This window comes from Eretmochelys imbricata, chromosome 10 (genome assembly GCF_965152235.1).
Source record: "Eretmochelys imbricata isolate rEreImb1 chromosome 10, rEreImb1.hap1, whole genome shotgun sequence".
NCBI classification, from domain to species: Eukaryota; Metazoa; Chordata; order Testudines; family Cheloniidae; genus Eretmochelys; species Eretmochelys imbricata.
This window is the reverse complement of record NC_135581.1, coordinates 68,438,741-68,463,233: the sequence shown is the minus strand read 5'-3', so window position 1 is coordinate 68,463,233 and position 24,493 is coordinate 68,438,741. Positions and strand designations below refer to the sequence as shown.

Genomic DNA, 24,493 nt, shown 5'->3' with positions numbered 1-24,493 from the left:
ATTTCAGGCTACACACAACCACATTTCCTTCTTATTTTTTCTCCCTCTCTCTGTTATTATTTCTCATTGTAAAATGATCTGGGATCCAGTTTGCATGACAGAGCCTTTGCAAAGTAAAGCTGCATTGCACTGTATCCGTAAGATGCTAACAATGAATGTGTGAATTAAATTTTCAAATGTGGCTAGAAACATTTGTGTGCATCCTCCTTACACATACAAAAAAACCTGCATTTGCCTGTGGAAAATGCATAACTGCAAGGATATGGCTCTGTTTTCAACAAGCATGTTTTGCGGCCACCGTTTAGAAACAGTACTCCCCAATTATTTTGGTGTTCACATTTCTTATGCATCTTTTTGATGAACCCTTTCAGAAGCTGGCGTTGGCCTAGGAATTGGCTTGTGCAGTGTCCCTTACACCCAGTGCATTTCCGGGATATTTATCCATACCCTCTCACCAGGCTCCGTGGCTCATATGGATGGGAGGCTCAGGTATGTTGAATGTTTTTTTATCAAAGAACCTTTCAGAATGAAAGTTTCACATTCCCCTGCCAGATAAGCTCTGTCATCTCAGATGGAGCTCTCATCTCTCCAAGCAGGAGTCTAAGTATTGCAATATACAGGAACGGGGATGAGCTGGCAAGAAATGGGATTATAATCCAGGAAAATAGGAACTGAGAATGAAAAGAGATACATGAGAAAACTGAGGATCAAACTCAGACTGACTTAAATATTGACAGTGTCTGTCATGGGGCCAAATGCTGCCCTTTCTCCCACACAAAGTTCAAGTAAATGGGCTTTGCAGTACATGGGCCTTTAGATGGGATGCATGGAAGGAATCATTTCTGGGACCAGTTTATTCCCCTGCTCCAGGCAGGGGTGAAAATAACTTAAAGAACTTACCGGTACGCCGGAGTCCTCAGCAGGGGGGCGTGGCCTCAACCAGAAAGTGAGTGGCCTCAACCAGAAGAGGCGGAGCCTTTGGAGCCCCGGGCCCTGTAAATCGAGATTTAAAGGGCCCCGGGCTCTGGCTGTGGTAATGGTAGCAGTGGTGGCTGGGGGCTCCAGCGGTGATTTAAAGGGCCAGGGCCTCCCAGCCGCTGCTACCACAGTGGAGCCCTGGGCCCTTTAAATTGCTGATGGAGTCTCGGGGGTCCCGGCTGCTGCCACTACCCCAGGACTCCAGCAGCGGGGCTCGGGCGGTGATTTAAAGGGCCCAGGGCTCCGGCCGCTGCTACCACCCCAGGCCCTTTAAACTGCTGCCAGAACCCCGCTGCCAGAGCTGGTGGAGATTTAAAGGGCCCAGGGCGGTAGCGGCAGCTGGAACCCCAGGCCCTTTAAATCGCCGCCTGAGCCCTGCTGCCGAAGCCCTGGGGTAGCAGTGGCGGGGCTCTGGTGGGGATTTAAAGGGCCAGGGGCTCCCAGCCACCGCTACCTCAGTGGAGCCCCAGGCCCTTTAAATCGCCGCTGGAGTCCTGGGGGTCCCGGCCGCCGCCACTACCCCGGGACTCCGGAAGTGGGGCTCTGGTGGCACTTTAAAGGGTCCGGGGCTCCAGCCGCTTCTGGGAGCCCTGGGCCCTTTAAATTGCCGCCTGGGGAAGCTCTTGCCGGTACGCCGTACCAGGGTGTACCAGCTTACTTTCACCTCTGGCTCCAGGAGAAATGACTAGAGGATCTGTATAGTCACTGATCCACTGGCCTTGCCCCTTCCTTCCCAATACTTGTGTGCACCCAGAGTGTTCCCAGGTGCAGATGGCATTGCAGAGGTCTTGCACACATTCCCCAAATTCTATCCCCGACTGTATGATAGAAATACAGCTTTATTGCGTCTGGGACCTTCCACACCAACAGAAATTTATCCCATCAGATTTGAGAGCTTCATCACCAGAGGATAATGTTAGGAGGACCTGGTACACTGTGTGTTTTTAGAGTTGTGTTAAAACAAAAATCCTTTGAGTTCTGCACCTGTTCTGCACCCTGAATGTACCTGGAAACTCAGCTGAAAATGCAGCAAGTTCTGCAACATTTGGATTGAAACTTTGAAACCCTCAGCACCCATGTGCGTGTTTGGGAAAGAGGGGAGAGAGGGCATGATAGTACCCAGCTGTGCCATGCTGGAATTTCATTAGGAAAGACAGAGTTCAACAGTGGACAGGGCTTCCAATAATTAATATCTAAAAGCTGATTATTAATAAATTACTCTTCTGCATTTAACATAAAGGACAGACACTGTATTACGTGGCAGTGTTGTCGGTCCCAGGATATTAGAGAGACAAAGTGGGTGAGGTCGTATTGTTCATTGGAAGTAGGTCCAATAAAAGATATTACTTCACCCAGCTTGTCTCAAGCACTGTTACTGTCCTTTCTGCCCTTTCAGTAGAAGTTGTAGACTTGTCACAAACAAGAAGTGAAATGCTACATTATAGGTGGGAAGGAAGTTGTGGGTGCAGACAGTACACAACAGGCTAGCCTTCTGTGTCATTTTCTGTCTGTCCTGCCATTATAATACAAAACGTGCACAGTGGAAAATGCAGAGAATTCAGATTCGTGGAGAATGCACAAATGAGGAAACGTCATGTCTCAGTGCTGATTCCCTTTCCATTTTCAGGGAAGGAACCCAGTGAAACACACTAATTTAATCTGGGACCATAACAAAGCTCAACCACATGAATGTATGTTTCTTGCACGGTCACGGTCATGAGGGAACAATACGCTAGAAATAACAATGTAAAGTCTGCTCCTCTTGCTGGATTTTTTTTTTTATCCCTTTGTAGGTGTGGAGATGAAATCATAGAAATTAATGAAGCACCAGTCCAAAATATGACACTTAATGAAGTTTATGCTGTTTTAAGCCACTGCAGTCCTGGTGCTGTGCAGATTATTATTAGCAGACACCCTGATCCACAGGTAGCATTCCACATTTTTCTGATTTTGAATAAAGCAAATATTGACAAACTAACACTAATACTGGAAGCAGAATTGGTATAAATCAGTTTGGCAAATAATGTGCCGATGTCCATGCAGTACCTCTGGTTTTACCTAAGATACAGGATAAGGTGCAAACCCAAGATATTTAAATTCAAAATAGTGTGTTGTCTTATGTATAGAGATATATGAGGTGCAAGGATCAGTGGAGAGGGTGTCTTACATGAAAGTTCATGTGCTTTGAATAAACAAGGTAAAGAAATAAGTTTTCAGGAACAATGCTATACAACATGTGCTTCTGAGAAAACAAGAGTTTCTGAAACTCATTCAAATGAAACTTCTCACTGAGGAGTAAGAACTGGGAAAGATGAAATAGAGACCAAGAATCGAATGTGAAACTCAATATTATTGATTTTAAGCCACTCTCCCAGAAGGTAATTAAAAGTCAGCGTTTTGGTTTGATTGAATTTTACTCAGCCAATTCTTGCCATTATATTGAGTGATATGAAAGAAATGTTTTGTTCTTATGGGAATTTTTTTTCAGAAATGTTTTCTAATAGTCTGTTAGACCTATTTACTGGGTTAATTTGTGCACCAAAAAAATACACCATCCAGATACCTTATAATGGCAAACCCGGAATTGTGCATCTTGTACAATGGATAAGCTACCCTTTATTCTTGAAAAATGTCCTGTTTATCTAGCTTGTCAATACAGAGGTTTCAACTGTACTGAATATATATTACTAATTAAAGGCCTGCAAACCCTTCCTCGTGCACGTAATCCTTGCTCACATGCTTAGGCCTATTAAATTCATTGAGACCACTTGCCTGAGTAAGGACTATTTTTGTGAGAAAGGGTTTGCAGGAATGGAGAGTTGTGTGGTGAGCCAATCTTTTGGTGAGCTTTGCAAGACCCAGAATGACACGACATTTTATAGGTATCTGAACAGCAGCTAAAGGAAGCTGTTTCACAAGCTGTGGAAAACAACAGATTTGGAAGGGAGAGGCAACAATGGAATACTGAAGGTAAGGGAATTCATTCAGCTGGCTGAGACATTATGACTTAGCATGGAGAGAGATACCAGACTAGTTAAGTAACCTGGAGCTTAAGGAAAAGAAGGAGGAAAGATCATAGAGCTGTACTATTGAAGTCCATCCTGAGACATACCGCCAGAGACTGGTGTAAAAAGCTCAAGACACCTGGTTGACCTCCAACGGTATGTCTACACTGCAGCTCATGTAGACAGGCTTGCTTTATGGGGGCTTGAAGCTAGCACACTAAAACCAGCACTGTGGATGGTGCAGCTTGAGCAGAGACTGGGCTCAGTGTGGTAGTGTTGAGCACGGGTTGTTAGTCGGAGTCTCTGTCTGAGACACAATGTCCGCACTGCTATTTTTAGCATGCTAGCTTGAGCCGGGCTAAGAGTGGGAGGCTTGTTCCCAGCTGTAGTGTAGACATACTCCAAACATTCTGAGACTCAACCCCAGTGAAGCTGATGCTTTGTGGCACCCCTCGGACTCCCTCCCTCTTCTTGCCCTCTTCTTCCCTCAGTAGTTCACACCCTGCCCTCTGTTCTCTCACGACTGAAAACAGCCTTTACCGTGCTTCACAAGAATTTTCTGTTTATCTGATAAGAACAGCCAGAGCAATACTCTGCCATTTGGGAGGACTGAATTTGGGTTTGATCCCCACACTGGGACTACTGCAGAGGCAACAGGTTTGGCTCTGGGGGTGAACAGTGTCCAGCCCTATCAACCTCATGGCTGAGTAACACTCTCTGTTCAATTGATGGAGCAACACTGAGGGGCTCCTGGAAGAGCTGCATCCTTGACTTAAAGGGATAGACTCAGATGCTGGGCCCAAGGTATGGCATAGGTGACAAGGGGTAAAAGTTTCAAAAAGGTGGCATGGTTGGAAACTTTAGTGGGATTGCACTACTGAAAATTTTTCACTGTGATTTCACTTTCTGTTTCTGACTTACTTCCTGTCGGAAACAGACTAGATAATGTTCATTTCACACTTTTCTTAACCATTACATTTTCTTGTGCTTACTTCCTCTGGGGCTTGTTCAGACTTTCTAACCTCCTGTCACTGGCTGAAGCTATCTGACCCAATGTCAGCAGATAAATAATGTGGTGTTCGTATAACATGCAGCCTATCTATGGGTAATCATCCCATTTCCCTTGTTGGCAAAGGAACACTAGGTTCCCCTTAGGGCTACTTGCCACGTTCCAATGTGGAGTACTATTATCACAATGCTTTATAATATGAGATACATTTTGCCTTCGTTTTCTTTCTTTCTTTCTTTGAACCAACAGCAAACTATACGGGAGAACAGTATATCTGAGGGGGTAGTACTGTTTGTGTCCAACAATTAAATGATTCCTTGATCTAAAATGCCTCCACAAATGCTTTCCCCCCTTTTCGCTATGGTACACTGATCAGATAGCTATACTCAACTGGTTTAGTTTTACCGTGGATTTGATTTACAACCCTAGAAGTAAATGCTTTGAATGTATCTGAGTGTTTTCATCAGGCTATATGCTGCATTTTATATATTTTAATCATGTTGCTGATACAGGTGTTAAAAGACTGGAAACTAGCTGGCATGGCAGATACCAGCATGAAAAACATATTGAGAAGAACACTGCTTATTGCAACCGCAGATCTCAGAAGCTAATGACCCGTTCCAGCAGTGACAGTAGTTACAACCCCAGGTCATCTTGCAGTAATGGCACCCCATACCAGCTTGCTGACATGAAGGCAAAAGTACACAGCATTGATGTACCAATTACCAGACAGCCTGGCTTGCTGGATTCATTGTCCAGAACCAGTTTGGAGAACCATTCCCCTCCCACTGGCAACGAAGCAGGCCATCCCTCTCAGAACATAAAAAAATCGATGGAGATTCTTGTTAGAAAACCTAAATCGTCAAAGCCCAAACCTCCACCAAGAAAGTATTTTAAACAAGACTGTACAGACACTGACGAGTGTAACACAGACATGAAAGAGAAGCCTATGCTACAAGACGATGGAAGCCCATCTTCTGCCAATGTTCAGGTGAGGCAAATCCTGCATAGTTCTCAGGGTTTTTAGGAAAAACAGCAGGGGTATTTTTCTTTTAGAATTTTCTTATATTTGGAAGGTAAAGTGATATGTTATCTGTTTAGTGAGGTTTGAACCTCAGTTCTAAATAGGACCCCCCAAAATGAGGGGTGTTAGGCAGAGGAGTGCTGTAATGCATTTGTCCTTCAGGTCTGGAAAACTGTGTTCAAATCCAAATGCAGATAGGAATGAGAATGAATGTGAAGTTCTCACTGGAGTCCCCTAGTGAACGTGCCGCATCAGTACAAAACAATTTAGAGCATTTGGCAGTCTTTGGTCAAACGGGACGGGAACAGCAGTGGACTGCAAGCCAGGACTGGGAGAGCTTGCACCACTTCTACTGTCAAGTCGCTATAGTTACTCCCTAACACCAAATTCAGAGCCAAGCCATTCCATAAATAGTGAGATCAGTAAACTACAAGAACAATAATATGAAACAGTCACCGCACTAGCATGCTCACTGGAGGAAATGCACTGGTATTAGTAACACTGGGAAGAGTTTGCCCAAAATTCCTAATGTAGACAAAGCCTAAATGCTTTAGATATAAGGTTAAACTAACCATGAACTCTCCTATTTGTTGATTAATTTAGCTCTTTTGAAGTCTTTTAAAATGAACTGAATTACTCTACACAATCAGATATACATCCCTCCTACCCCCAAAAGAATTAACAGAAACAGAGAAGCAAATTTGCATAAGTGTGAACAGTTCTGTGATGTGTGTGTGGAAACTGAGTTGTGGTTTGTTTAAAAAAAGGAACCCATTTACCCAGGGTTTAGTAATAGGCTAGTAGAAATTAACAGAATTTAGTGCTAGGTGAAACAAGCAAAACTGAGCAACCATTAGCTCAAGGCTTATCAATTAAAATAAACCTACACAACAGTAAAGGCCTTGGTTAAAGTATAGCATAAAGCAAACTAATAGGACATTTCTGCTTAGCATCTAAAATAAGACTTCTTTCCTATCATCTAAGATGGAGTGCAGTAGAAATACATGCATGCACATCCACAGCTACTATAAAATCAGCTTTGTTGGAGAACACAGCTAAGACAAGGAAAAACAGTTTCTCTGAGGTCCCATTTAAAGCAAGTAATTATTTGAGCCGAGAAACAATGCAATTCTTGGTTATTAAGCTGCAAGTGTGATTCTGCAGTGCTAAGGGGAACAAAAGAAATCCTGAGATCAATATGCACTAAGCAAAATTTAATGCACTCAAAGAAAGATTCCTTGGAAAGACTTTTGATGTCTCTTAGGCAGCTGGCTGCATGGAAAACAAGGTTACTACTTTTCAGAATGTATTTCAGATAATTAAGTGAAAGATTTATTAGTGCCCTTCTCTATTTTCCTTTATTCCTCAAACATGTCGTATTACTCAATTTGAGAAGTACTGGTCACAGTTGTGTGTGTGGTGTCTGCAGATTGTGAGCTTACTTTTTTCAAGCCAAAATTATTTGATTTAAAATGTTGACTTTAAACTGTGATATTTTACAGATCACAACAATTATTTGTAAAGCCCTGGCAGTGTACTTAGCACTGTGTCAATACGCAAGTAGATACAGTCCCTACCAGCCAGGAGCACACAGTCACTTGGAGCCAATCGTGTGTTTCAGAATTCCCACTTCATTTCAACTGAAGATCTGGGTGTGCAGTGTTACACAAGATCAGGCTCCTAACTGGAAGAAAGATGTAAAGCTACTAAAATTCAAAGCTAGTTGCATTGGAATGCTTAAAATGAATTTGAATCAGGATAATTTACTTTCTGTCCCTATGAAAATCATTCATTATTACTCTAACCATTTGCACTATTATGATGTGGTCTCAAGTGAGGGACAAGCTCACACTGAGATGCGAGTTTAGGTAACGCCATATTAAAAAGATAGAAGTCATTCTTGGTGACTGAACACAAGGTGCTGCCATTCAGAAGGTGATTAGAAAGTGAGCCCAGATTGAGACTACCAAGGCCAGCAATGATCAGGGACTTGACAGAGGTAAACTCTTTACTGGAATAGTGAGGGGTAAGTGCAAACCATATCACTGTCAGAATGCTCAAGAGTTGCCAGGTAGTTGGATGTTTACAGGATAATCTCACTTTTGTTTCAGAATTTCTCTCTCTTGCTTGTTTACGATTCCTGTGAGTAACCCTGTAGCTCTGGCAGATGGTAACTTTGTGACATTAGTTACATAAACAACGAGGAGTCCTTGTGTCACCTTAGAGATGAACAAATTTATTTGGGCATAAGCTTTTGTGTGCTAGAACCCACTTCATCGGAGTGGAAAATACAGAAGCAGGTATATTTATACATAGTGCATGAAAAGATGGGAGTTGCCTTACCAGGTGGGGGTCAGTCTAATGAGTTACATAGTAATCTGGTAATTCTAGAGCATCTGCTAATGGCTGCCTCGAGTAGCATGTACTGTGACCTCGAACAGAACCTCTCATTCTGCATTTCCAACCAAGAACAAAAGGGGAAAAGGTCTTGAAGTTCCAGCCACGAATTGGGTTCATTACCCCCAAACACAAAATTGTAAAGGACCCACAAAGAAAAGCACTGTGTAAAATAAAGACAGAAGCTAGACAGTTCATTTTCTGTCTTTGCTTAACTGATTTGCAAGGGATTACTGTGTGGCTGGTTTTAGAAGTCTAAAATTGTAGCAGCCAATATCTTGCTTTGTTGTGGTACACAACACACACACACAATCGATCAAAATTTGAGATGTTAACAAAAAAATTTTCCTGTGTGTTTACAGGCATACATAAAATATTTTGCTCCCTTTCCTGGAGCACAGAACAAATCAGTCTTTCTGCAGTTTAATATTTATTCTCAGATTAAAAACAAGAAAATGAAGAGCATTTTTCTACATGCTCAACTATAATGTGGTTTGTGCAATTACGTTTTGACATGGTTCTATTTCCTGTTTATTCCACAGGAAGCAGGAGACCTGCTGCTACAGGGAAATAAAACAGTTATAACCCACAGTCTCTCTGCAACTTCTATAACACCAAGAGGTACTGAACACTCAGCTGCAGTGTCAGCAGACAGAGACCAAGAGAGGAAAGCAAACCCAGGTAGGTGTTTCATTCCATTTGCTTCAAAAGCAACCTCTATGAGTGCATAAAATATTTAGTAGGGTTAATGAGTTTTGCATTCATTTTAATTCCATCTTTAAAAAACAGACTGCAGCAAAACGGTAAATTACTGGGTGAACAGACAAATTTCTACACAATTGTGTATTAACTACCTCTGACTCGAAGTGTGAATGACACCAAAAGAAGATGAATGGATTGTCTCTTATTAAAGAGAATAAATGGTAATAGGCGTACAAGAATCACTAGTTGTTTTCAGATGATACTTTGTTTATTTGTTTATATTAAAAACTGAGTGTTACTGAATTTTATTTTTAGCATGGACCACAGGACATTTTTGATTTTTTGTTTCAAAACTGAACAGCATGTAATATAGATAATTGATGTGAAGTTGATGCACTGTTGATTCTGTTAGTGAAAAGGTAGCTAGTAGTATTTAAAATGGCAACCGTTCCTGAACATTTATTCTTTTCATTGTACTGAAATAAATCATCATAAAAAACCCCCAAACCTTCACCACTGTCCTCTCTGCGCCAATAGTCAGTAAGAGGTTTAATAAGCCTGTGATATATAAAACATCCTACATCAAAGAGAAAATGGTATACACTAGAAAAGTGCAAAGAACCATTTGGAGAGACATGCAGACAATCAATCAAAGAGAGGTCTCTGAGAGATAATATTTAAAGACCATGCTTTAAAATGCAGGAAGAGAAGAATAACTTTTTTTTATCTGCTGCGATACCAGCTAGTGCAATCTGCTGTAATTGGGATGACATAAATTTAGTCTTATATTTTAACATGACAGTGCTGAGCATGCAAAACGATTTCAGTGTCCCATTATGTCAGGAGAGAGCATTACCTGTAGAGGCTACATGTCCCTTTAGGGAAGTGGCCAGCCCCAAAGAGCCTGGGTTTGCAGCTAAATCCAGTATCAGCACAAGATGGCGTTTGCCACAATGAAGCAGAACTTTAGATTAAGAGTTGTAACCTTAAATAACCTGTTGGAGGCTTGAGTGTAGAGAAGCCCACAGGCAGTGAAGCATCAGCGATGCATGGAAAGGGATATATGGAGGGAATGAAAAGAAAGCTTATGTATAATAATTGTTTCTACAACACAGGAAATCCTATCTCATCAATACAAAGGCCTGTACTTAGAAGACAACCACGGGTAGATTACAGTCTTGATACTACAGCAGAAGACCCTTGGGTTAGAATTTCTGATTGCATCAAAAGCTTGTTTAATCCTACTATGAGTGAAGAAAGCAGTCACTTAGACTTAAATCCCAAGAACAACACAAATGAAGAAAATCAAAGTCCGAGCTGTCCAGACGTAGTGCTGCAGAAATCAGAAGCAGAAGCAGATGGTTCAAAAGCACACAATTCAGATGAAAGTGACACTGGGAAAAGGGGCCCTCCAGTAGCACCTAAACCAGCCTGGTTTCGTCAAAGTCTAAAAGGTCTGAAGAAAGGAAATTCAGATGTCAACACACAGGCAGATCAAAGTTCCATTGACCTCCAGAGTGTTTCTGGCAAAGAACGGGGCTCCAATATATCCCGGGCCTCACCCAGAGGATCATCAATAAAACAGAGAATAAACTCCTTTGAAACTTTCAGTGCTCCTCAGTCACCTGAAAAAGGAAACAGAAAACCCGGCCCAAAGCCATCAGTCTGGAAAGAAAATTCTCCTAGCCCAAAGCCATCAGTCTGGAGAGAAAATTCTCCCAGCCCAAAGCCATCAGTCTGGAGAGAAAATTCTCCCAGCCCAAAGCCATCAGTCTGGAGAGAAAATTCTCCCAGCCCAAAGCCATCAGTCTGGAGAGAAAATTCTCCCAGCCCAAAGCCATCAGTCCAAAAAGAAAACTCTCCCAGTCCAAAAGAGCCAGAATCACCTGCAGTTCATTTAAACCAAGCCACTTATAATGAAGGTTCTGATAACAGCCAACTACAATCAACTCCATCTGTGGTTACAGTCGAGACTCTGAGCCTACATAGGTCCTGCTCTCCCAAAGAGGCACTCGCTCCTAGTCCAAAGAGAAGCAACAGCACAAGTACTGAAATTTCCTTGGATTTACTAACTTCACAAGCCACTGAACTTCACTGTCCAGTAGCAAAAGCACAGAGCCAAAGAACACGAAGCTTCCCCCTTACTGCTAACCAGTCTTGTGAGATGATGAAGACAAATGATGAAAAATACAGCAAAATCTATTCCATCAGCAATCAAGTGTCATCTGCTTTAATGAAATCTTTGCTTTGCCTTCCTCAGTCGCCGCTCTTTTCTGGGAACAATCCATGGAGCACATTGGAAGCATCATCTCAGCCCTCCATGGAAGAGAATGGGACCCCTCCCTCATCTACAAGCGAGAGTCATCATTCAGACACTGGATTTTCCCTTAAGTAAGATACCATATTAAAGTTAATTTTTGCAAAGCAGTGCTGGTAAATAGACTAGCTCCTTCCCCTCACCACACACTGCAGAAAACAATTTGTCTGTACCTCAGGCAATTTAGATAGGAATATAGGTTGCTTAGAGTGTAGACAGAGTTAACAACTCCTCAGAGGAATGTAAAGGATCAGTCGAATGCATGCTGCCGTTAATAAAAACAGATTTTTAAGCTTTTATGCTGCCAGCTTCTTTGAGCCACAGAACAATATCCCTAGGTTCTCCATGGTTTGGAGCGAGAAGAATGGACCCAATACTGCTAATCCCAATATTGAGGCAGTTTCAAGAATAAGTCCATACAGCTGCTCCTGCCCCTTTATTTCAATGCTACCAATTTGCCAACATTTCAGGCCAAGTTCTGCTATTATATTAGCGCATTGGTGCATTGATGGTCTTTTTGGATCAGTAAAGGAGAAGGTCTGACTGCTGCTACACCAGATGAAGTAGCCAGCATGGGTTCCATGCGTTCCCCCAAAACAATGCATTGCACCAGAGACGTATTGCCTCTTATAAGGATTTGCCCTGTTCAGGTTATCAACATTAGATTTTTTTAATAACTGTTTTTTCATAATATTTTATAAATATCTAACCAGGTGAGGAATCTAGAAAAGACTAGCTAAATAAACTAGAATTAAAAAGTTGGGGAAGTTATTTTAAAAGCAGGACATGAACCTCCCAAACTTTGCCTCATGTTCTCCAAGGGTGATCCAGTATGTAATTCAAAATATATTGTACAGAAAATTTTTTAGTCTAGTCTCTGTTTTGCAGACATGCCTTCTGTGCTGCTAGTTTGATATGACAAGTGTCATTAAATAAAGAGTGGGAGGCTATGTGCTTAACGGCTTTTGCAAAGATTATAGTTTGTGATGAATTAATGTCATGGGCCTTGGGGTTATGGTTTGGATAAGCATTTGCACTCTCAGGTACTTATCTGAACTTTTTGTAACTGCAAAAGTGGAAAGGGTATTTCCTAGCTCAAATTTGAAACACAGTGAAAACAACCTCTCTCACAAGAGTGTGGTACTTTTGATACCCGTTTCCAATCCCAGGTATAACTGGGAAGTTCAGAGTCACGTTAAAAAAGAAAAAAAAAGTTATCTGAACTTTTTTCCAATGCTCAGGGAAGGTTCAATTTGGTTGGGGGCAAAGATTCAAGAGGGTTCTTATTCCTTCACGTGAATGCTCACACAGGCGTGTCATCACTGAGGCATGGGGTGACCAGACAGCAAGTGTGAAAAATCGGGACAGGGAGTGGGGGATAATAGGTGCCTATATAAGACAAAGCCCCAAATATCGGGACTGTTCCTATAAAATCAGGACATCTGGTCACCCTACTGAGACAGCCCTGCCACCTCTTGGTATGTTACAGTAGGTATTACTGGGAACAAATAAATAGAGATCTGAACCACTTGGCCAATTACCAGGTAAACTCTAGTATGATCAAAAGATGAAGATTCCAGAATTGCCTGTTCTGTGCCATGGTGTGGAAGCTGCTATCACAAATTAATATTTCTTTTTTCCCTTTTCAAAATGGGAAAGCCTTTCTGAACTGAGAGACTACACTGTGAGTTTAACAGACAGCGGGAAAGAGGAAGAGAAACAGGAACACTGTTCATCTCAAGCATCTGGTGTGTCCGGGCAATCAGTCATCTCTCTGCTTTCCCCTGAAGAATTAAAGAAGCTTATAGAAGAAGTAAAATCACTAGATGAGGCTACCTTAAAGGTAAGTCCACTTTTCTGTACACACTATGCTCAAAGACAGCCTAACTGAGGAGCGGATGCTACTGTTTAATCTTTGCTATGTGAAATTTTTACAAACACATCAGTATCAATATGTAATAGTAATGCTCAGTTCTTTCAGCCATAAATCTCAAATCACTTTACAAAGATGGCTTAGAATTATCAGCCCGATTTTACAGATGGGATAACTGAGGTACAGAGAGGGCAAAGCCAACATTTTCAAAAGTGTGCACCAATTTTAGGTACCCAATTAGAGATACCTTAAAGAGGCCTGATTTTCAGAGGCAGCGAACACCCATTTGACTCAAAAGGAGTTGTGGGAGCTCAGAAGAGCAGAAAATCAGGCCTTAATTGTCTCCAGTTTGGGCAATCAATAGCAGTGGACATTTTTGAAGACTTTGGTCTAAATGGCTTGGTCAAGATCATCATAAACAGAGGAAGAGTGGCGAATAAAATCCAGGCATTCTCACTCTTAGTTCAGTGGCCTGTCAACCAAACTATGCATCCAGCTACTGAAAAGCACATTGTTATGAGACAAGAAAAGATCAGTGAATCAGTTTCTCTTAAGAAAAAGTGTTATACTTGAATCCTTAAGAACACTGTAGTATATGCTACTAAAAAGAGATATTTTCCCTCATATTAACTGTAATCTAAAAGGGTAACAGACTGAAACAGCTCATTTCAGGCTACTGTTACAATTAAAACGTTAGCAAATGTACATTAAAAATAGCAACCAGGCTTAGAAGTAATTTTTTGAGCCACAGACCATTATTCATTGAGTAGGACGAGTTGTGGATAACAAAAGTTTTTCCTCTCAGAGTTAGAAGACCATGTACTCAGTTCTCACCACTGAGCCAATAATATTTTCTATTTCTATTTCATTAGTGATCAGTGATCTTTAATATATTGTAATTTACAGCACATTCACTGAAGCAGCAAAACTTTTAGACACAAATTCATTCATAAGTTATGATACCAAGGTGAAGTTAGCCCATTAAATAAAAACAAAGACAGAGTTTGCAGAATACACAGTGGATACAGGAGAAAATATACAGTTCTTCTAGTAATCTTGAATTATAGTAGGATGTATCTGAAATTATTTTATTTTTCTGTGTTTAGCAATTTGATGATATTCAGGTTACAATTTTGCATAAAGAAGAAGATGCTGGTCTTGGATTCAGCCTGGCAGGAGGAATCGATCTAGAAAACAAAGTTGTTACTGTAAGTAGCGTCACTCTCATAAAATACTCCCACAATAAGCATTCAGTCCAAAAAAAGGTGGCAGAAAAAATGGAATGGGTTGAAAAGAGAACGTCAAAAATGGAAAAGGTTTGGAAGCTAAGACCTATGAGGACAGATTAAAGAAACTAGGCAAGTTCAAGGCTAGAGAAAATAAGAATATGGTGGGAATGGTAACAGTCTATACACAAGGAAACATTAGAAAATTAGAGCCAGCCAATGTAGTTTCAACTGCAAAATCTTCTCTCTCTCTCTCTCAAAAAAAAAAAAAAAAAGGGGGGGTTTAATCAAAAATGAACACTTTCTGCAGAAAAATATTTCAAATGGAAAATTTTGAAACAAAATTTGAATTTTGAATTGGGGTTATGTCATTTCATTTTGGTTTTCAAATTTTTTTTTTCAGAGTTTTGGGTTGTCCCCTTTTTGTCACCTTATGCAAACAAACAAATAAACAATATCTAAGTTTCCCCTCATGTTTTACTTTCTGGAACTTTTTGAACTTTGAAAAAGTTACAGTGACAAAAAGAAAAATGGAATTAATTTTGCCACTCCAATTTTTCAGAACTTCTTTTTAAAAAAAATGTAGCTCCTTAACAGTACCCAGCAACCCTACATAAGCAGCATAGGACAGGAAATGGAAAAGAATATGAATATCTAAATGGGAATTTATCGTTGCAGAAGATAATTAGCAAATTGGAATGGAATGTTGCCAGAAAACTGGGATTAACATGCCTATTTTAAGTGCAATGGGATATTTAATCATCAGTAGTGATCAAGGCCTTCAGGAGCACAATACCTACTGCAGCATAGATTCAGCATGGACTCAGAGGAAGATGGTCACCTACTAAATAACCAGTCCCTCTTTTCAGATTCCTGACTCTCTCTCTCTCTCTCGCTTTAAGTCAATGGTGCAGGTTCAGGACAAGATGACTGACCTGGTTAGACTCTGTGAAATCTGATGGTTGATAGCATAAGCTGGTACCAGCTACAAGCCATCCAGTATCTCCTGCATCTTAATAGGCTTCTACCACAACAATTACAATACATGATCCTTAAAAATCAGCTTTCTTTCTTGCTAAGAAATGAAAATGTGTCACATCTAAACTTTACTAACTGTGAGATTTAGTCACATCTTCTCTTTTTTTGTGGTGGTTGGGGTCTCTAATAGGTTCACAGAGTATTTCCTAATGGACTAGCATCTCAGGAAGGAACTATCCAGAAAGGAGATGAAGTCTTATCCATTAATGGAAAGTCTCTTAAAGGTGCCACTCACAACGATGCCTTGGCGATCATGCGCCAGGCTCGACCGCCAAGGCAAGCTGTCGTAGTGACTAAAAAAGCTAAAGAGGAAGAAAAAAGTCTTAATGTTTCCGTTGACTCTACTACGTATTCTACAGAAAGTGAAACCACAACAGAAGCTAGTGAGTACTTTACTCCTGCATTAAATCACATCCGCTACCTATCTAGATATTTATATACCTCCCTGTTCTCACCACTACAGAATCCTTGCCCTTTACAAAGGGTTGCATGGGATTTAGCTAGACAAATATTGGAGTTGTGATTAAAAGTTGTACAACTGTTTAAAAATCCAGGAAGTCGGCTTTAAACAACCTGTTACTCAGTTGATACTGCTCTCTGCTGTCCTAAGTCCCAGTCCTGCAAAATCTATCAGCCGGATCAGGATTCTAGGTGTATATATAAATAATCATTATGAAATTACAGATTGAAATCTATGCAGTCTTCAATATAAATCAGAGTTGCAATTTTGTAACATAAAATATTGACAATTTCATGCAAAACAACATATGCTATTTTATTCTGTATAATTATGTGGTAGGTGCTGATTTGGGGCTCAGCTGTGTACGAACAAAAAATCAATTAATATTGGTGGGGGAAAGGTATGCTGGAAAAATGCAATAAGTAAAGATATTATAAATCTGTTAGTTTTACTAAGAAGTTATATATACACCTTACATAATTCACTAAACTGCACCAAAAAGCAAGATTCCTCAAAATGGAGTTCTGAAAAAATTCAGATAATGTCAAGCAAGTGAACAGGACTAACTGTATGTATAATGGCTACTCATGTGAGCAGTAATGAACTTTCATTTCAAGCCCCTAAAAGTTCCTGTGTTTTGAAAAATATTTTATTTGAAAGGATACTTTCTCCAGATTACCTAAATCATACTCTGGCCTCTAACACACCAGCTGGCTATATTCAAAACATATGGAGGACATACAATTTTGTAGAATGATCTTTGTTCTTAGGATTTCTTTTTCAGAAGTCAGAGTTTTGTAATCCTATTTACATACCCCAAATAAACATTACTGGCTGTTTAGGTAATATTTGTTTTAATATTACCATCAGGTCACTTGTACTGAACACTTAATTTTGGAATATATACAGTATATCGAAATGTTAATGTGTCTCTAGCATGTTTATGTAATTCAAGCAAATGCCGTTTATATTAAATCCAACCTTTTCATTTGGCTCAGATTTCAACACATAAAAAATACATCCCCCTCCCCTGCCATAACCTTCTGTAGGAGCAATTAACTTTACGGTGACCAAAAAGATGAAGCAAATGGTCATTTTCTGCCTTGTTTTGCTCTATCATTTACATGCCTACACAAAATTGAACAAACAAAAACTCATTCTTTGTTCAGATGTTCTCACTTTTCAGAATATTTTGTACCCCTCCTGATACCATTCTATTTCTTTCCAGCAACCGAAGAGACAATCTGCACTGTAACTCTGGAAAAGACACCTGCTGGCTTAGGATTCAGTCTGGAAGGAGGGAAAGGCTCCATCCATGGAGATAAACCCATCATCATCAACAGGATTTTTAAAGGTAGAGGTGTTTAAACACTCTCTCTTTCTTTTATATGTATATTATACACACACACACCCCCACGGTCGGATCCTCAGCTGCGGTAAACTGGAGTAGTTCCATTGACTGATCTCTACCAGATGAGGATCCGGCCCATGATAATTTTTATTGAAACTGCAGCATGACATTTTGTTGTGTGGGATGAACTCCTTGCTCTGGAATTAGACCAGACGCATTTTATACCATTTATACAGAAACACACTTCTTCTTTTGCATGGAAATGGCAACATTTACAAGTTAGCAGAAAGGTTTGAAATCCATTTGAGGCCTTCCAAAGATGCAGAGTGCGCTTTTGCGATAGCTCCTGGAAATGGAAAGAGGGGGCACTTGTCCACAATGTGTTCAGTGGTTTGGAGGTCTCTGCATTTGCACTGTGGCAAATACTTGATTCTCCCATTTGTGCATCAGATGTGCACATCTTCCATGTAACATCCTAGTACAGCTATCCATAATTACAACAACAAAGATTTCCCCACACAGAAAAACTTAAGTAAATTCATTGTCTCCTCACAGGAATTGCATCAGAACAGAGCAATACTGTTCAGCCTGGTGATGAGCTACTGCAAGTGCACACAACTGTTATGCAAGGACTCACCCGTTTTGAAGCTTGGAATATCATCAAGGCATTACCTGATGGGCCCATAACTGCTACCATCAAGAGGAAAAATCCAAGTTCTGTTACCACCACATCATCTGAAACTTTGCAAGGAGAAGTATGAAACTGCTGCCAGGATTAAAACAAACACAACCCATAACATTTCATTACTTAAAGCCATTTACCAACACAGCACCAATATTGTGAAAGTGCAGATGATCATATAGCAAGTTTTACAGGTCTCTTTGCAACCTCAAAGCAAGTTGTCCAGAATAAGAGAAGGTTATACAATTTCTTTTACAATATTCATAAGCAGCTGTTGCAAATTCTAGAATGCTAAAAAAAGGTCTTAATATGATGAGTGTAATAAAATGTGTGAAAATTGCAGTACTCTCTATCTTATATAAATCCATTTGATGGTGTCACAGACTAGTGTGCAAAGTTAATTTAACCACCAAATTTAAGGAAAATTAGAAACAGGCCAAAACCGTAGGGCAGATTCTCAGTCCTGCTCCAGAGACTAACCACAAACCCTAGCTGGGGACTGCGTAACAGTGGGTGCAGAATAGAAATGGTTGGCTCCTAAATCTCCCTCCCCACAGCTTCCAGCACATGGGGAAGGGAGGAAGGCAGGGAAAGCAGCCAAAGAAGGATGGGCTCTATCCAGCACAAAGGAGCCAGGGCCGCCCAGCAGAGAATATCTCTTATAAAGAGGAATTCTTTGCTAGCATAAAGCTGGCTCTGCTGCCTCCTACGCCAGTTGCCCCACACCCCCATTGTAAGGGGGGAAAAAGAGGCTGTTTGGGGATATTCTGGGGTCAGAAGAGGGAGAAGAGAGGACGGGACAGGACATAGTAGAGCTCCAGTTTATCCTCCACTGGCATAACAGCCCTGACACGTAAGTTAGAGTTGCACTGAACAGCAATCATTTGCTCAGTGGCCAAGCAGCTCTGAATCCAGGAGTTGTGACTGGTTTCCTGCAGCGCTCCGACCCCTAAATCGGACAGAGTAGAGAATCAAGCTAATATAGATGCAAAACTCATTTGTCTGAGTGGGAAATTAAGCACATGCATCTGAAGAACATTGTACCGCAGCACAGTATTTACTGTGAAACAAGAATCTGAAAAGCCCTCACAATGCCCAGGCGTTGCGTTGTGAATTAAAAATATCTTAAGTACAGGGTTGAGAATTTTGAAAGGCATTCAGGGATTTCTCTGCTCAGCGCTGCAATGCCTAAATGATGCAGGAGCCTAAGTCATCAAAAGTCACTTAGCAGCCTACATTTCATTACAAGTCAATGGGTCCCTAAGTGTCGAAGTCACCTCTGAAAATGAGACTTGGGCTCCTAAGTCACTTAGGCCTTGCAACACTGAGCAAAGCAATACCTAAATGCTTTTAAAAATCTGGGCCAGAGTAACAAGGACATTTAGAACTGAACCTGGTTATCTGAATATATAGTTTGTGTAATTTTTAACATCACTGCATTAGTATTTAAAACGAAAATACCAATGATTGCTTATGGGATTTAAGGCTTGTTGAGCCAGTTGGTGACTGGAAATACTAAATACCTTGGGGACAGATCTGGCATTGATGGTTACACAAGGCATGCCATTGCTTCAAAGGGAGAGTGCTGTGTAAACATTGATAGCGTACTACAGCATCTTTGTCAGGGTACACCCAAGAATTGACCAGTCTTCAATACCTACTAGTACAGTGCCCTGGAAGATATTACCTCCTTGACCTCCTCTATATATTTCTAGCACTTACAATAGAATTTAAAGTAACAAAAAGTTAATGCAACCGTAACTTATTTACTTAATTTATTATTGTGCTAAAACTAAAAGACAAGAGGGGAACAAATTCTGTGATTCATGCTAGTTCATATACAGTAAATGAATGTATGACCAATACTAATGACAAAAAAAAAAAAGCCCTAAGAGCATCAGAATCTATGGTTCAACAGTCCAATTATTTCCCCCCGTTTGTTTAAAGAGATGTTGCTGAAAGCAGCACCAACCACGGATTGTTCCACTGTTACCACTGCTAGTAGAATTTTAAGAGGTTTTGTTATTTTCAAAATATGCAGTGGACTTAAACACGGAGACAAGTTTTTACATATTTTTATTGGCCCCAAGTTTTCAAAATAAGTCTCTTGTGTACATGCACCTAACACTGCATTATCACTAGGATTTGTATTAGAGCACCCAGGAGCCCCAGTCATAGAGCAGGGGCTTATCGGAAAGATGCTGTATAAACAGAACAAAAGGCCAGTCCTTGCTCCAAAGAGTTGTCTTATGAGAGATTAAAGTTGCTGCTTAGTTTGGTCAAGACAGTGCCTCTTTGCCCTGTGGTCCTTTTGGTCTCCTCAGACCTGCCTTGTTAATATAGGGACATAACATTAAGATCACTGATTATTACATACCACAGTGTTAATCCTAAAGGGCAAAAGCAATTGTTATTCTTTAATCAACAGCCAAAAGAAATATTGTAGTAATAGGCCATGCGAAGATAAGCAATACAAGAGTCTAGTCAAGCCATGATTTCCTTTTTTTGCACAGTACATATTTTACAATTTCCTGTTTAGCTCCCTCTCTTTCTCTCCCCACATGTGAAATCTCACCTGGTTAGCCACTTCTAAGTAAATATCATTTCCGCAGTGTATATACAGGAGGATCAACATTTTTAAAGCAGCTGTCTATACAGATCAGTGGTTCTCAACCAGGAATATGCGTATTCCTAGGGGAATGCAGAGGTCTTCTAGGGCAGGGGTTGGCAAACTTTTTGGCCTGATGGCCACATCGGGGTTGCGAAACAGTATGGATGGCCGGGTAGGGAAGTCTGTGCCTTCCCAAACAGACTGGCCCCCGCCCCCTGACTGCTCCCCTCAGAACCCCTGACCCATCCAACGCCCCCTGCTCCTTGTCCCCTGACCACCCCCCCGGGACCCCGCCCCAACCACACACCCCCTGCTCCCTGTCTCCTGACCCCCCCAACCTCCACCCCATCCAACCGCCCTCTGTCCCCTGACTGCCCCCCAGGACCTCCCGCCCCTTTCCAAACCCCCCCCGCACTTACCATGCTGCTCAGAGCAGCAGGACAGGCTTCTTAGAAAGCCTGGGAGGTGAGCGGGCGCAAGCCGCACTGCCTGTGTGGCGGTGTAGCTGCGGGGGAGGGGGGACAGCAGGGGAAGGGCCTCCCCGGCCAGGAGCTCAGGGGCCGGGTAGGACAGTCCAGTGGGCCGGATGTGGCCTGCGGGCCGTAGTTTGCCCACCTCTGGTCTAGGGGCTACATCAACTTATCTAGATATTTGCCTAATTTTACAACAGGCTACATAAAAAGCACTAGCAAAGTCAGTACAAACTAAAATTTCATACAGACAATGACTTGTTTATACTGCTCTAGATACTATACACTGAAATGTAAGTACAATATTTATATTCCAATTGATTTATTTTACAATTATATGGTAAAAATGAAAAAGCCGTTTTTCAGTAATCGTGAGCTGTGACACTTTTGTATTTTTATGTTTGTTTTGTAAACAAGTAGTTTTTAAGTGAGGTAAAACTCAGGGGTACGTAAGACAAATCAGACTCCTGTACAGGAGTCTGGAAAGGTTGAGAGCCACTGACACAGGTAACATGAAAAATCTGAATCAGTGGTCACTTTAGCGGCTGTACAGCCAAGCAGGCCCTGAGCTCTTTAGTTCTGTTCTGGCTCAAGTCTGCAAAAGCCAGGTCAAACTCTTTTTGTGGGTTTTCACAGCCTTGCTCAGAAAGCCTGAGAGATTGTATTAGATAACAGACCTTGTACAGGGCAGAAAGAAAGATTGTATTAGATAATAGTCCTTGTATAGGGCGGCCTGCGCTAGCATCAGCTTTAGTCATTAACAAAAAAATCATCCAAAACTTGAACCAAGCTTTACAAAGGTTGTAATAATTTCAGATCACCCGTGTGCTCCTCCCTCTTCTGGCTACCAGTCTTTTGGGTTTCTGAACCTCTGCATTTCCCGGTTCTGGCAGAGACCAAAAGCAGGAATGCCAATGTCCCATGTAAAACAGAAGTGTCTCCCAATATTCCAGTCTCCCCCAAAAGCAGGAAGTCCCAGCAATCTTACAAGACAGCCAGTACTTACAAATTTCCAGCCTACTTTGGCAGAGTAGAGGGCTCACGGAGCAGTCCTGTGATGGGCTGAACACCCTCAGATTCTATTGAACCAAGTGTGCTCAGCACCTCACAGGACCGATCCTTTAAATTATTCAGATTCTGGTTCTACCCTTCTGAGTAATATTTACTCATGGGTAATGCCATTGACCTCAAAAGGACTACAGGCATGAGTGAAGGTGGTTGGATCAGGCCTAAGGTTTAGATAAACCCTTGATCTTTTGGGTACTTAAAAAACACAAGGCCCTCATCCTGCAAAGACTACACACATGCTTAACTTCATGCACAGTGAGTGGTCAGTAGGACAACTCACGGTGTGTAAAGTTAAGCATGAACATAAGCCTTTGCAGGACAGGGGCCCAAACCTCTCCCTCACAGAAGCACTTGTCATTCTTCATAGTTGCACTATGCAGCAGTCCAAGTTAAAAAAAAAAAAAAAAAAAACAGGACTAGACAACAGCTGAAGGGCTCAATCCTGCAAGATGCTGAGTACCCACCCCCATCACTAAAATATCTACCTCATCCTGCAGCCATCTCCATAGTGTCTGAGCAGCTAAGGGCATTTCCAACCTCACAGGATTGGCCTAAAGCCCCAAGATAGCACAGAGCGATCTTGAAAGGTGCAGAGCTCCTTTAAGTCTCATTGGCAATGGGAGTTGAGGGGACACTATGACAGAGTTAAAGGATAATTCAGAAGAACAGAAATGTGAAACAGAAAATAGTTTATTTAATTTGCTACACCCACTGGCAAGTTTTAAAAGCCTCAGTCACAAAAGAAACTAAATTTAACCCCCCTTCCCTAAAATTCTATTACATACATTAAAAACTACAGTGGAAATATTTGTACATAAATGTCCCACAAACCACAACACATGAACAGAAATTTAAATGTATTAACATACTTAAATACATAATAAAGTAAAAGCACTACAATGCAACCTGATTAACATGTTTCCAACTCAATCACAAATGATCATTTTTTCTTTTGTAAAAGGATAAATGAATAGTATGCTGTTTATAATAACTTCTGACATTACCTAAGTAACCAGATATATAAATACCTTTGAAGACTGCACACATCACTGTATTTTACATAAATAGCTGATTTCCTAAGATATGCCCTGAGGTGTGTCCGTCTTGGAGACGGAAACAAGAATGTCTTACTTTTATGAACAAGTCAGTCAAGATTAGTCCACAATACTTTACAGAAAGGACGATTCACAAGTTCACAACACTGTCAACAACATATTGGAAAATTGTTCAAATGCATGATCATTTCTAATGCAGTTAGAAAAATGACAAGTAAAGTACTTTAATACATCTCTTTATTTATTGCCATTATGTCAGTGCAGTTTGATTTATGACATTTTGTAAATCAGAATTTTTTGGTAGAAAGGGGATGATGGGAGAGGACAAGGCCCAGGGATCTGTGAATTGGTTGAGGATATTAGGCCCTGATTCAGCAAACCACTTAAGTATATGCTTAACATTAGCACTGAACTCAGTCGAACTTCAGTGCATGCTTAATCAGGCCCTTATAGTCTAAAATGAGTGGGTCCATAGGTTCTCACCTACCCAATTCATTGTGGTTTATCCCATTTTTGGGGTTGGTCCCAATGTAATATCTCAAACTATATTGATGTCAGCAGCAAAGGAGCTAGCTCTCCCCCTTCAGAAAGGAACATTGTTTCATATTGGTCATTAGGTAGAATCTGAGATATAACAGGGCTCCCTCGGATCTCACTTATACTGATGGAACTATATTGACTTCAGCAGAGCTGCTCCTGGTTTTACTCCTGGGAGAATTCTGCACCACTGCGCACAATTCATGTCCCCCGCAGATTTCTTTGCTTCCCCGCAGAAAAATGATTTTCTGACAGGGAAGCAAAGGGAAGCTGCAAGAGTGGTCACGCACCCTTCCCTAGCAGTGCAGGCACATCGTTTCAGGCACCCGGAGCAGTTCGTGGAGAGGTAAATCACTATAGTGGCTCTTACCCTGACCTGGGATCAGCTGCTAGACCCCACCCCAGAAACCTTCCCTGGCTGTAGGAAGCTCAGCATCCTCTCCTGCTTTCTGCCAGCATCGCTCCTCAGCCACAGGGGAGGGGTCGCTGTACGGGGAGCTGCTCCCCTGTCTGCCCAACCCCCTGTATTGAACCCCCCATACTCAGAGCCCTCCAAACCTCACCCCGTACACCCAGATGCCCCAGAGCCCTCCATACCTGAACCTCACCCCGCTGAATCTAAACCCCTGCACCCAGACCCCCACCCTCTGCACCCAGACCACCCCCTGCAACTGCACCACCCTGATGAGC

At 41.4% G+C, this 24,493-nt stretch overlaps 1 protein-coding gene across 1 annotated transcript in view; it reads left to right on the top strand.

The window, feature by feature from the left end:
- Positions 1 to 18,404, top strand: part of IL16 (interleukin 16) — a 53,143-nt gene extending 34,739 nt beyond the window's left edge. Inside the window, 12 exon segments of the mRNA XM_077828615.1 lie at positions 372 to 489; positions 2,772 to 2,904; positions 3,861 to 3,948; positions 5,505 to 5,983; positions 8,956 to 9,094; positions 10,231 to 10,836; positions 11,008 to 11,506; positions 13,092 to 13,275; positions 14,412 to 14,513; positions 15,700 to 15,952; positions 17,258 to 17,383; positions 17,936 to 18,404. Of these exon segments, the coding sequence (XP_077684741.1) occupies positions 372 to 489; positions 2,772 to 2,904; positions 3,861 to 3,948; positions 5,505 to 5,983; positions 8,956 to 9,094; positions 10,231 to 10,836; positions 11,008 to 11,506; positions 13,092 to 13,275; positions 14,412 to 14,513; positions 15,700 to 15,952; positions 17,258 to 17,383; positions 17,936 to 18,141 (2,933 nt within the window). The 3' untranslated portion in view covers positions 18,142 to 18,404.
- The last annotated feature ends 6,089 nt before the right edge of the window (positions 18,405 to 24,493 follow it).